The sequence below is a fragment of the Cervus canadensis genome, chromosome 9 (assembly GCF_019320065.1).
Source record: "Cervus canadensis isolate Bull #8, Minnesota chromosome 9, ASM1932006v1, whole genome shotgun sequence".
Taxonomy (NCBI): Eukaryota; Metazoa; Chordata; class Mammalia; order Artiodactyla; family Cervidae; genus Cervus; species Cervus canadensis.
The window spans coordinates 144295-156891 of record NC_057394.1 but is presented as its reverse complement, the minus strand read 5'-3'; the positions used below and the strand labels follow the sequence as shown (position 1 = coordinate 156891).

Genomic DNA, 12597 nt, shown 5'->3' with positions numbered 1-12597 from the left:
CTGTGCTCCCCTCCCCATTCTGTCCACCCCGCTGCCCTCTGGTGTTCTCTCCCCGCTGTCCTCCCCACTTGCCCTTCGTGGCTCCCTCCCCCATGTCCTCCTCTGCTGTCCCTCCATGCTCCCTCCCCGCTGTCCTCTGTGCTCCCTCCCTGCTGTCCTCCCCGCTGCCTTCCGTGCTCCTTCCCCACTGTCCTCCCCACTGCCCTCAGTGCTCCCTCCCTGCTGTCCTCCCAGCATGCCCTCCCCACTGTCCTCCATGCTCCCTCCCCTCTGTCCTCCTCACTGTCCTCCATGCTCCCTCCCCACTGTCCTCCCTGCTGTCCTCCATGCTCCCTCCCTGCTGTCCTCCCCACTGTCCTCCCTGCTGTCCTCCCCACTCCCTCTGCACTGTTCTCCCTGCTGCCCTCTGTGCTCTCTCCCTGATGTCCTCCATGCTCCCTCCCCCTCTGTCCTCCCTGCTGTCCTCCATGCTCCCTCCCTGCTGTTCTCCCCTCTGTCCTCTGTGCTCCCTCCCCTCTGTCCTCCCCGCTGTCCTCCATGCTCCCTCCCTGCTGTCCTCCCTGTTGCCCTCCATGCTCCCTCCCTGCTGTTCTCCCCTCTGTCCTCTGTGCTCCCTCCCTGCTGTCTTCCCCGCTGCCCTTCGTGCTCCCTCCCTGATGTCCTCCATGCTCCCTCCCCACTGTCCTGCCTGCTGTCCTCCGTGCTCCCTCCCCACTGTCCTCCCCACTGTCCTCCGTGCTCCCTCCCCCTCTGTCTTCCCCACTGCCCTCTGTGCTCCCTCCCTGCTGTCCTCCCTGCATGCCCTCCCCACTGTCCTCCGTGCTCACTCCCCATCTGCCCTTCCCACTGTCCTCCTTGCTGCCTCCCCCTCTGTCCTCCCCTCTGTGCTCCGTGCTCCCTCCCCCTCTTCCCACACAGGGAGTTCCCCCACCCCACCAGACTCAGGCCCTCTCAGGATGGCTCCCCTTGCCGTCTGCTCCCTGGGCACATCCTGTCTGTGCAGGGAGCCCTTCGCTGACCCCTTGAGAAACCAGTCCTCCTCCCTCCCCCACACATTGTACTTTTATTCTGTTTATTATGTGTCTGTAGCATTTTATAACCTCCTGAGATTATCTGGCTCACTCTTCTGTTTTCGTCACTGTGGATATGGTTCTCCCACTCCCGTGATGCCACCGCCTTGGCAAGAGTATCAAGTGTGAGGCCCTAACTGTGGACCCTCATTTCGTACAACTGCATTTCTAGCCCCGAGCCTGGGCTCTCTTCCCCAGTTCAGGGCACATAGCTCATCAAACCCTTGCTACCTCTGGAGTGATAGGAATGTCTTGTATACTAAGAACTAACAGGTGGCTGGGGCCCTGGATGGCTTCAGGATGGAATCTGGTCACCAGAGAGACCAGGCATGATTACAGGGTTAGAACTTCGAGCGCCATCCCCACCTCCGACGAGGGAAAGGACTGGAGATTGAGTTCAGTCATCAGTGGCCAGAGGTGCAATCGATGATGCCTATGGAATGGCATCTCCATAAAAGTCCTGAAGTGTGGAGTTTGGAGAGTAACCTAGCTGGTGGACATACACGTCCTGCTGCCGAGAGAGTGGAGGAGGGAGGCCTCAGACTGGTCCCAGGTACCTCACCCCGAGCTCTCTCCCAGCTGGCTGGGCCTGAGCCGTACTCTTCATAACAAACCAGCAACAGTAAGTAAAGTGCTCCCTGAGTTCCATGAGTCATTCTCGTTCAGGAACTCCCTGAATTTATAGCTGGTCAGTCACAAGCACTGGTGACAACTTGGGACTAACACCTGGCGTCTGAGGTGGGGACGGCCCCGTGGGATCTGACCTTGACCCCAGGTAGATGGCGTCAGAAGTGGGTTGGCTCATAGGGCAACAGCCTGTGTTGAGAGTCGCGGAGGTGGTGTTGGAAAAACTCTTTGGTTTCAGAAATATTGTTACAACAGTTTGTAGGGGCCTAAACTACTTGTTGGATTGATGGAGACATTCACTATTGCGTTTCCCTGTGGTTTGCATATATTACTTTTTAAACTAAAAAAAGATAGACTTGTTACCTGAAAGGATTCCCCATAGGCAGGTAACATAGTGCAGGTAACCTCTGATGAGAAGCAACTTTCACAATTGTGTCTGACAGTCTGTGTTTCATTCTTAAATGATTGCATTTAGTGAAATGTGTTTGTGTATAGTTTTTCTATACCACAACTTAAATAAGTTCACTTTTATAAGAGAGCAAAATTCTTACATGTAGACTTACATTCATGTTCTACAAACTGACTCTGCCTGTGGTACTAAAGTTCAAAGAGTAAGAACAGAAGGAAGGTCCAATTTCATAACAGAATCAGTGTATCAGCGTTATTGCTAAGTCTGTTACAAGAAAGAGAGCAATAGGTATTTTGAAAACCATTCTCAAAGTCATCAACAGTAAAACATCTTTAAAAAGTTTTTTTCTGTTTTATAAAAGTAATACGTGTTCATTTCAGAAAAACTAGAACCTATAGATGAAAGAAAATCATTTCTGCTAACTGAAAATAATAACACAGTATTGCATGCCTTTTAGACATTTTTCTATTAATATATCTGTGAATCAACATATAAATAGGAATCAGATCATTCTGCTTTGTAACATTCTTTTCTTCATATATATAATATTTTTTATCACATTATCTTAAATTGTTTCTCATAACTACAAAGTACCTCATTGACTGAACGTACCCGTGTATATTTAACCAAAAACCTGTTTATTGGATCTTTAGCTTATGTTCTTTGCTATTCAAACATTTGAGCTTGATATCGGTGTATATTTTAACTTATTTACTAAGTACTTTCTTTTTACTATACTCTTAAAGTGGTATTTTACTAGCATTATAATTTCTCAGCTTCTCAAAAAACCAGAAAAGGGAGAGGAGCCGAGCACTGAGAAACCAAAAGAAAGAGCGGAGGAGATCGACCCTGGAGATGGGAGGTGGGAGCCCTGTCCCAGTGGGACGGTCCTGAAGCCCAAGCCCTCAGAGGGCTCGCTGGAGGAGCTCTGGGAGAGGTGAGCCGAGCTCTTGTTTCTTGGACCATGTTCTGCACCTCAAGTTGTCATCAAGTTGTGGTCGTATATCCTTCTGCAGTGTGAGTAAATGCTTGTATTTCATAAATATGCTTGGGATTCAGGAGTTCTGCTGGGGTGTGCTTGTCCACACCTTGTCTCTGTGGTCAGGGCCATGCTGACGGTGAACCGGTCAGCCTGCAGCCTCGAGGCTGTCTTCAGGCAGGGAGTGTCCTGTCTCCACAGTCTCCTCTTCCGCTGCTTCTCTTGGATCCCTGCCTCTGCTTGTCCCGTCTTCTCTCCTTCTCACTCTCTTCCTCAGGGGGCTCTGTCAGTCTGAGCTCTCTTCTGTGCTCTCGTCCTGTTTCTGGCACAGATGGGCGCTTGCAGATCTTTTTGTTCCATGAGCCCTGCTGCCATCCTGTGCAGAGCCACAGACAGTATGTGGGGCTCATGGAGAGAAAGACTTTAAGGTGAGGTAAGCAGCGACTTATTTACTTAGTATTCATTTAACAGTTTGATACATGCATATGTGAATTTTTTAAATTAACTTTAGCTCGGCTTGGAACAGAAACGCAAACTGTAAATACCAGGTCTGTGTCATGATGGATGTCCATCTGGTCTACTAGGAGAGCCCCTTGACTACTTCTGGTCTCATTTGCTTTATCTGTAAAAGAAACAGAGGGTTCTGTTTATTAGGAATTACAAGAATGTATGTGTGTGTGTGTGTGATGCCTAGCACAGTGCCTATTACATATATGTCACTCAGGCGTAAGAGTAAATATTGTTATTACTCTTGTTTATTCATCTTTTCAAAGTTTCTTATTGAGCATCTGTCATGTGCCCGTCATGTGCAAACCTGCACAACAGTGATGAGCAGACTGTGTCTTCCCTGCCTGCTTCTGGAAGGGAAGACAGATAGTTGTCAGGCAGTTTATGTAAGGTTACTGATAATTTGTGTTGAATCACAGGTCACAAAATGACAGTGATAAAGAGCAAAGGGATAAGGAGAGAAGATCCCGAGAAAAAGAACTTGAAGCACAACGATGCCACTCGGATGACAGCAGGAAACACAGAGCCCACTGTGAGCTGGAGAAATGTGCAGGAAGAAGCGGAGAAGAGCTGGCGTGGGGGAAAGGACTGGCCGTGGACAGAGGGAGGAAAGGAAGCCAGGACGGTGGCTGCCCTGCGGAAGCGGCCGAGAGGCTGGGAAGGGAGAAGAGCGAAGACCGGCCAGCACCCAGAAAGGAGCGCACGGGAAACAAGGTTCTTTTACTCTTTCATTTCGCCTGCTCACAGTATAAACTGTAATCTTGCAGGCTTACAGCTGCTTTTCCAAACAAAAATGTTTTATTTAACCAAGTGTCTTGAGGTGTCTTGAGATGCAGGACCACAGGCTTTGACAGTGTCTTAGGGCTCCCTGTCCTGAAAGGCTGTGTCTGTAGAGCAGTGAGTCTTGTCAAGTGAGAGGGTACCAGGGCCTGAGATGAAACCAGAATCTCCTTTACTTAGAGAATTGATTTTTTTTTAACTAAGAAAGGAAAAAAAAACACAAAACCCTTTTATTTAGCATAAAACTGCACATTCACACTATTTGCCTGAAAATAAGTAATGGAAAGATTATCTATTTTTCCCCTAAGACAGTAAGGAATATCTGTCTTGGTGCTCCCTTTTACGTTATTAACAGTGTTCTGATTTTTAACTGAAGTTTAGTTGATTTACAATATTGCGCTAGTTTCAGGTGTACTGTGAACTGGTAATTTTTTTCAGATTATATTCCATGATAGGTTAATACAAGATATTGAACGTAATTCCTGTGCTATACAGTAAATCCTCGCTGCTTTTCTATTTTATGTTTAGTAGTTTGTATCTGTTAATCCCATACTCCTAATTTGTCCCTCCCTCTTTCCTTCTCTCCGTTGATAATCGTAAGTTTGTTTTCTATGACTGTGGGTCAATTTCTGATTTGTATATAGATTCATTTATATTATTTTTAGAGTCTACCTGTAAGTGGTAATCATATAGTTACTTTCTCTGACTTACTTCACTTAGTACGATAATCTCTAGGCTCATGCATGTTGCTGCAAATGTTCATTATTTCATTCTTTTTATGACTGAGTAATAGTACATAGTATATATGTACCACATCTTCTTTATCCACTTACCTGTCAATGGGCACTTAAGTTGCTTCCATACCTTGACTACAGTAAGTCTCCCACATACGAGCAAATTCTGGTCAGAGAGTGTGTTCATTAAGTCCAATTTGTTCATAAGTCCAACAAAGTTAGCCCAGGTACCCAACTAACACAATTGGCTATGTAGTACTGTATTGTAATAGGCTTATAATACTTTTCGCACAAGTAATACATAAGTTTATTGAGTTATATGAGTTGTTTATGTAGTTTGGATATTAACCCCTTGTTGGTCACATCATTGGCAAATATTTTCTCCCATTCTGTAAGGGGTTTTTTATTGGTGGTTTCCTTTGCTGTGCAGAAGCATCTAAGTTTAATTAGGTCTCATTTGTTTATTTTCTTTTGCTCTGGGAGAGTGACCTAAGAAAATATTGCTATGATTTATGTCAGAGGATGTTTTGCCTGTGTCCTCTTCTAGGATTTTGATGATGTCATGTCTTATATTTAGGTCTTTAAACAATTTTGAGTTTATTTTTGTGCGTGGTGTGAGGGTATGTTCTCATATATGTTCTCAGTGATTTGTGTGTAGCTGTCCAGCTCCCCCAACGCCCCTTGCTGCTGAGACTGTCTTTTCTCCATTGTGTATTCTTGCCTCCTTTGGCTTAGATTAATTAACTATGGATGTGTGGGTTTATTTCTGGGCTCTCTACTCTGTTCCATTGATCCATATGTCTGGTTTTGCACCATAATGTTTTGATTACTGTGGTTTTGCAGTATAGTCTGACATCTGAAAGGGTTACACCTTCAGCTTTGTTGTTTTATGTCAGGATTGCTTGGGCAGTTCTGGGCTGTTTGTGGTTCTATATAAATTTAAGGATTATTTATTCTAGTTCTGTGAAAAATATCATGGGTATTTTGATAGGGATTGCATTACCTCTGTAGATTGCTTTGGCTAGTGTGGCTGTTTTATAGCAGTATTAATTTTTCTGATCCAAGAGTGTGTGAAAGAGCGTGATAGGCTATACAGGTCTACCAAGCTCTTTCCCACTCTTCTCATTGGCCAGGCTGATATTAAGGAAAAGGACGTTTTGGTAAACCCCATGGTAGCAACTGTGGGGACTTCACACACAGCCCAGGAGTGGTGGGTAAAGGTGAGTGGTGAGCTCTAGAGAAACAGCAGAAGACATGACCCCCGAGTCACACTGCCCTCCATGTGGCCCTGGAAGGCCATGCTGCTGTTTTGCCCATGTACACATACGGCTCCTGTAGGACTGGCTGGCCTCCGCAACAGTCCTGGCCTGCAGAATCACTTTGTCTTTCCCTGGCTTTGCTTTCTCATACCCTGAAGCAGTTTTATTTCATTTCATGTACTTTATCCAGTCATATTTTTATCCCACCATCTCGAAGAGTTTAGTATGATGACTGGTTAGTATTTTCTATAAAGGGGACAGTTGAGGAATAAGCTACACAGAAATTATAGCTTATTACAAATGTGTGTGCCTGCTCAGTTCATAGCTCAAAGGCCATGTCTTTGTTTCCGATTTTGCATCCACCGTGTATGGTGAGTTTGAGGGGTTGTGATGAGTGTGTTTGAGTTTTCACCTCTCACAATAGGAGGGAATGCCATGATTGTACCAATTCCACAGAGTGGTCTAGGTTTGAGCAATAATACTTTCTCAGAGACTAACTTTACTTTCAAGTTATTTTGAATACTAAGTCTTTCTTTTTCATGGCCTATTTTAAAATCTCAAAATGCCTAGTTTCTGAGATAGTGCTATGAAAAAGGCTGATTTTTACCTGCTAGACTGATTTTCTTTAGATAATTAGGATTATCAGGGCCTAAAATAGATAGAGCTGTTGCCCCAACCTGTGTTTCTGGCCCTTGGAAGAGTAACACGCCTTCTCTCCTGGCAGGACCGGCCAGGCTTGCAGCTGTACCAGCCCAGATCGCGCATCCAAGCCCGTGACTGTGATGGAAGACACCCCGAGGAGGGCCGCGACGGGAGGAGGGGTGAGGTGGAAGACTCAACGGTGGCTTTAGCTGAGAAGAGTGAAGAGGTGGTGTGGGGCGACATGCATGTTGGTGATGTGGGTCGGGGCTCCCCACCTCAACACTCTGTGGATTTGAGAGGGCGTTCCTTCCGGAAGTGTATAAATTAGCCTGGGATAAAACCTGCACACTGAATTTACTCCTAGTGAAGAAATGAGAAACCAGAACTATAAAGGTGGCATAGAAATACAAGAAACCATTCTTAAGTAATCTTTTAAAACTTTGAACAGAGTTACAGATTTTACCATTTCTGTTATAAACTGGTATATATAATTTAACCAGAACCAAAAGAAAATTAGTATTGTGTGAATTCTGAAGCACTTTCAACATGTTGTAGGAATACCGTGGACTTTGAGTTTTACGCATTCATGAGTAAATGGTCTGTATCTCGTGCCTTTTTTGGTTTTCTGTGAGCTGTAGTTTCTTGGAAGCGAGCAGCTCTCATTCCTTGTAACTCTTGTAATTCGGTCACTCATGTACCTCCTTTCATAAGAATTCACTAAGGCTGTGGTGCTGTTGTCCCTCTGATAGGAACTCTAACTCTGTATAAAGCCCCAAAGGTCTAATTGTTGCCCTTTTAACACTATGGCCACTGAATTGACAAAAACAGTTCCAGTCTTTTTGATGGGGTGCTCATGGTTTATAACATACATGGCATTATTTTCAAAGAGGGATAACTTAGGTATGGCATTGGGTATTTTTCTCTTTGCAGCCTGAGGCAGTTGTAAAATAACTTAATGTAGCTTTTTGCAACTGTGTATTCTATAATACTTTTTCTTTTGGTGAAATTTTAAATGTTAAGGTTTTTGGCATTGTGTTCTTTGTACCATTTATTAAATAAAAATTTTAGTTGCTATGAATTTGAACTCCAGTTATGATACTTTCCCTATGCAGAATGTTATGTGATAGAAAACTGCTTTTTAAAATGTAGCTGTAATCATCTGAATGTTTTGATTATATCTGTTCCTTATAAGATACAAAGTATTTCTCAGGAGACTGAGATTTGTTTCGGAAGCCCCAGCCTGTTGGGCGGTCTGCCATCACTGCTGTGCTCCAGCTCCTGACCCAGGAGGTGGGGGTGGGGAGGAGGGCTTGCTGGGGTTCAGTGAGGTCCGGGTGACCCAGCAGCTTCAGCTCTGGCTGCAAAGGGCTAGATAGTAAACACTTTAGATTTTACAGGAGATAAGGTCTGTGTAACACCTATTAAACGCTGCCATCATAGTGGAAAAAGCAGCCTTTGAATACATTTACAATAGAAAAATGAATGGGTAGGGCTGGGTTCCTATAAAACTTAATGTATAAAAACAGGAACATTCAATATTTGGCCTGTGGACCACAGTCTGTTAGGGTTCATTTTCAAGATCCGTGGTTTAAAGGAATGGTCGTTAATACTTTTTGGTTTCAGGAATACTTTGCGTTCTTAAGAATTATTAACAACCACAAAGAACTTTTGTTTATAAGCTATTGATGTTTACTGTAGTCAAAATTAAAGCAAAATGTTTAAGCACAAGAATATATAAACATATGTTACTTTTAGCTGTCAGAGTAATAACCTTAAAATTCTATTCCTGGGTATAAATCTGAAAAAACAGAAAACACTAATTCAAAAAGATACATGCACCCCAGGGTTCACAGCAGCATTTTTACAATTGCCAAGGTATGGAAGCAACCTAAGTGTCCATCAACAGAAGAAAGGACAAAGAAGAAGGGGTATGTATACACAATGGAATACTGCTCAGCCATAAAAAAGAAGGAAATTTTTCCATTTGCAGCAACATGGATGGACTTCAAGGGCATTATGTTAAGTGAAATAACTCAGACAAAGATAAATACTATATGATATCACTCATATGTAGGCTCTAAAACAGAAAACTAGTGAATAAAACAACAACAAAAAATGACCCACAGATACAGAGAACAGTTTACCAGTGGGGAGAGCAGAGGAAGGAGGGGCAAGATAGGGGTAGTGGGTTAAGAGGTGCAAACTATGGTGTGCAAAACATTTAAGCTACAAGGATATATTGTACAACACAAGGAATATAACCAGCATTTGACAGTAACTATGAATGGAATATAACCTTTAAAAGTTATGAATCACTATGTTGCACACCTGTAACTTATGTAATATTGTTGTAATGATAATGTAACTGATGTAATACTGTACATCAACTATACTTCGATTAACAATAAGGAAAAGTGGCTGAATGGAGTGACACATTTGCTCATCAGGAGGTCACCACGTGCCTCTGTACGGAAGGCACTCCAGGCGTCAGCAACGCAGGTGAGGAGAGCAGACCAGCCCGACTTCAGAGGCCTCAGTGCTCTTCCTTTCCCACAAAAGGAATGGAGACCCTTGAGAGCTCACAGGCTTCCTCAAATCCTCTACATCACAAGTGGCAGAATCAGTCCCCCTAAATCAGGAAATCTTAACCCAAAACCTGTGGGTGCTCTTGTGACATTGTTGTCCTTCTGACCATCGGTAGCTTCCATAAATTGGGATCATGATATTATGAAAAAGCCTACTGTACACTTCTGTGGAATGGTCTATATAAGCTTTCATCAGATCCTCAAAGGAATAACTTTTCAGAAGATAAAATTTTTATATATTAGGCTGTCAGTAATCTGGCTTAAGACTTAAGTATTAAAAAAACTAAGATCATGGCATCTGGCCCCATTACTGCATAGCAAATAGAAGAGGAAAAGGTGAAAGTAGTGAGAAATTTCCTCTTCTTGGGCTCCAGAATCACTGCGGACAGTGACTGCAGCCATGAAATCAGAAGACAATTGCTTCTTGGCAGGAAAGCGATGACAAACCTAGACAGTGTGTTGAAAAGCAGAGACATTACTCTGCCAACAGTTGATGGCTTTGAACTGTGGTGCTGGAGTAGACTCCTGAAAGTTGCAGCAAGGAGATCAAAACACTCAATCTTTTTTTTTTTTTTTTTCAATTATTTTTGTTAGTTGGAGGCTAATTACTTCACAACATTGCAGTGGGTTTTGTCATACATTGACATGAATCAGCCATGGAGTTACATGTATTCCCCATCCCGATCCCCCCTCCCACCTCCCTCTCCACCTGATTCCTCTGGGTCTTCCCAGTGCACCAGGCCCGAGCACTTGTCTCATGCATCCCACCTGGGCTGGTGATCTGTTTCACTATAGATAATATACATGCTGTTCTCTTGAAACATCCCACCTCGCCTTCTCCCACAGAGTCCAAAAGTCTGTTCTGTACATCTGTGTCTCTTTTTCTGTTTTGCATATAGGGTTATCATTACCATCTTTCTAAATTCCATATATATGTGTTAGTATACTGTAATGGTCTTTATCTTTCTGGCTTACTTCACTCTGTATAATGGGCTCCAGTTTCATCCATCTCATTAGAACTGATTCAAATGAATTCTTTTTAATGGCTGAGTAATATTCCATGGTGTATATGTACCACAGCTTCCTTATCCATTCGTCTGCTGATGGGCATCTAGGTTGCTTCAATGTCCTGGCTATTATAAACAGTGCTAGGATGAACATTGGGGTGCACATGTCTCTTTCAGCTCTAAATCAGTCAATCTTAAGGGAGATCAACCCTGAATATTCACTGGAAGGACTGATGCTGAAGCTCCAGTATTTTGGTCATCTGATGCAAACAGACGATTCATTGGAAAAGTCCCTAATGCTGGGAAAGACGGAGGGCAGAAGGAGAAGAGAGCGTCAGAGGATGAGATGGCTGGACGGCATCACCCGGGAGATAGTGAGGGACAGGGAGGCCTGGTGTGCTGCAGTCCATGGGGTCACAAAGAGTCGGACATGACTGGGTGACTGAACAACAACAATAATCCAGCGTTAAATTTTCTTCACAATCTTCTTGCCATAAACATAAAATGGAGCAATTCAATATTATTGGCAGAAACGATCACCTAAAGTGACCAAGGAGGCCCAAGCTATGCACTCTGAGCCTTTCCCATGGTGGAAAGGCCATGGGCTCCTGGTGGCAGTGCCAGAGCAGCTCACCCTAGACTCCCCTCCCTGCAGACAAGGGACAAGTCTTGTTACTAAAGGAGTCTGAGTCACTGTGTCTGTTTCTTTTGGTTTCAATGCATGAGAAACTTTGTTGCTCTGCTGTGATGATTTTCAGAGAGTGGCCCCCCAGGCCTCAGCAGCTCCTGGGGGTTTATTAGAAATGCATCCTCAAGCCCTGCCTCAGAACTGCTGGTACTCCCAGCTTCCAGCTGACTCTGAGCTGTTTGAGATGCTCACAGTAAGTTCTTTTTCTGCTTAAGTCAGGTAGAATTGGTTTCTGTTGCTTAAAACCAAGAATTTCAAAGGAAAACTGATTAATAGGGGAGTAAGGAAATTTGGAGAAAGGAAATTTGGGGAGATAAGTTACATTGCCCTGAGTAAAAATTCCACTAATATTCAGGGATGAAAATCTAGCAGCTTATGCCCTATGGTGGAAAATGACTAATGACCAGTGGTCACCTAAAACAAACTGTTCATCGGGACCGGGTTTGAGGAAGCTGCGTTGGCAATGCCACAGAATAGTGTGAAAGGGAAAAGGAATCCAGGACTGTGGGCAGAGCAGCGACTTCTTACAGCACTGAAAGTTTTCAAACAGCACACACGGTGTCTAGTGTGCCCACTTTATAGACGTAAGAATGGGAACTTGCCGTGCAGATGCTAAAATAATTTGTATCTTACAATCACAGGGTTGAAATAGCCACAAAATGCCTGTGTGGAAGTTGGGTCAATAATCTGGAAAGAATGAGACTATCTATCAGAACTGAGGTACTTAGCCCCAGACCCACAGACACCCACTTGAGGGCCACCCCGCCATGCCATTCCCCCCACCAAGGAGGCTGGTTTTCTTCTGCTCCCCCTCCCCACCACCATCTCAGATCTGAAGTAGCCAGTAACAAAGTCAATGTCTAGAGGAGGCCGCTTCCAACCAAAGGAACAAGCACTGTACTAACTGACACCTACAAACGTGAGGGGAGCACATGCAGGCATGGGTTCCCAGTGTCAGGTTCTAAACTAGAAAGAAGAGAGGGCTGGGTTGGGCTGAATTTATGGTGTGGTGGTTTAAACATCAGTTCTAGTTGTTTACTCAACTGGTCATCCTAAATTCAGTGGTGGCCAAGTGAAGTTCGAGTTTGGCACAGGGAATCTAGCGAGGTACTCTTCAAGCCCAGACAGGTGCCTCTATCTGGGAGGAATCCACAGAGCTCAGGTAAAAGATAACTGAAAAATTATGAAATTTTGTGTGAAAGTGAAAGTCGTTCAGTCCTGTCCGACTCTTTGTGACCTCATGGACTATTAAGTCCATGGAATTCTCCAGGCCAGAAAACTGGAGTGGGTAGCCCTTCTCCAGGGGATCT

General features: G+C 44.1%; 1 protein-coding gene across 4 annotated transcripts in view; it reads left to right on the top strand.

Moving 5' to 3' along the window:
- Positions 1 to 8091, top strand: part of UPF3A (UPF3A regulator of nonsense mediated mRNA decay) — a 27515-nt gene extending 19424 nt beyond the window's left edge. For all 4 annotated transcript variants that reach the window (XM_043477550.1, XM_043477549.1, XM_043477548.1 and 1 more), the window contains 3 exons: positions 2883 to 3043; positions 4012 to 4306; positions 7090 to 8091. In XM_043477550.1, coding sequence (XP_043333485.1) covers positions 2883 to 3043; positions 4012 to 4306; positions 7090 to 7335 — 702 coding nt within the window. In that variant the 3' untranslated portion in view covers positions 7336 to 8091. The remainder of the gene's footprint in view (positions 1 to 2882; positions 3044 to 4011; positions 4307 to 7089) is intronic.
- Positions 8092 to 12597: the final 4506 nt, after the last annotated feature.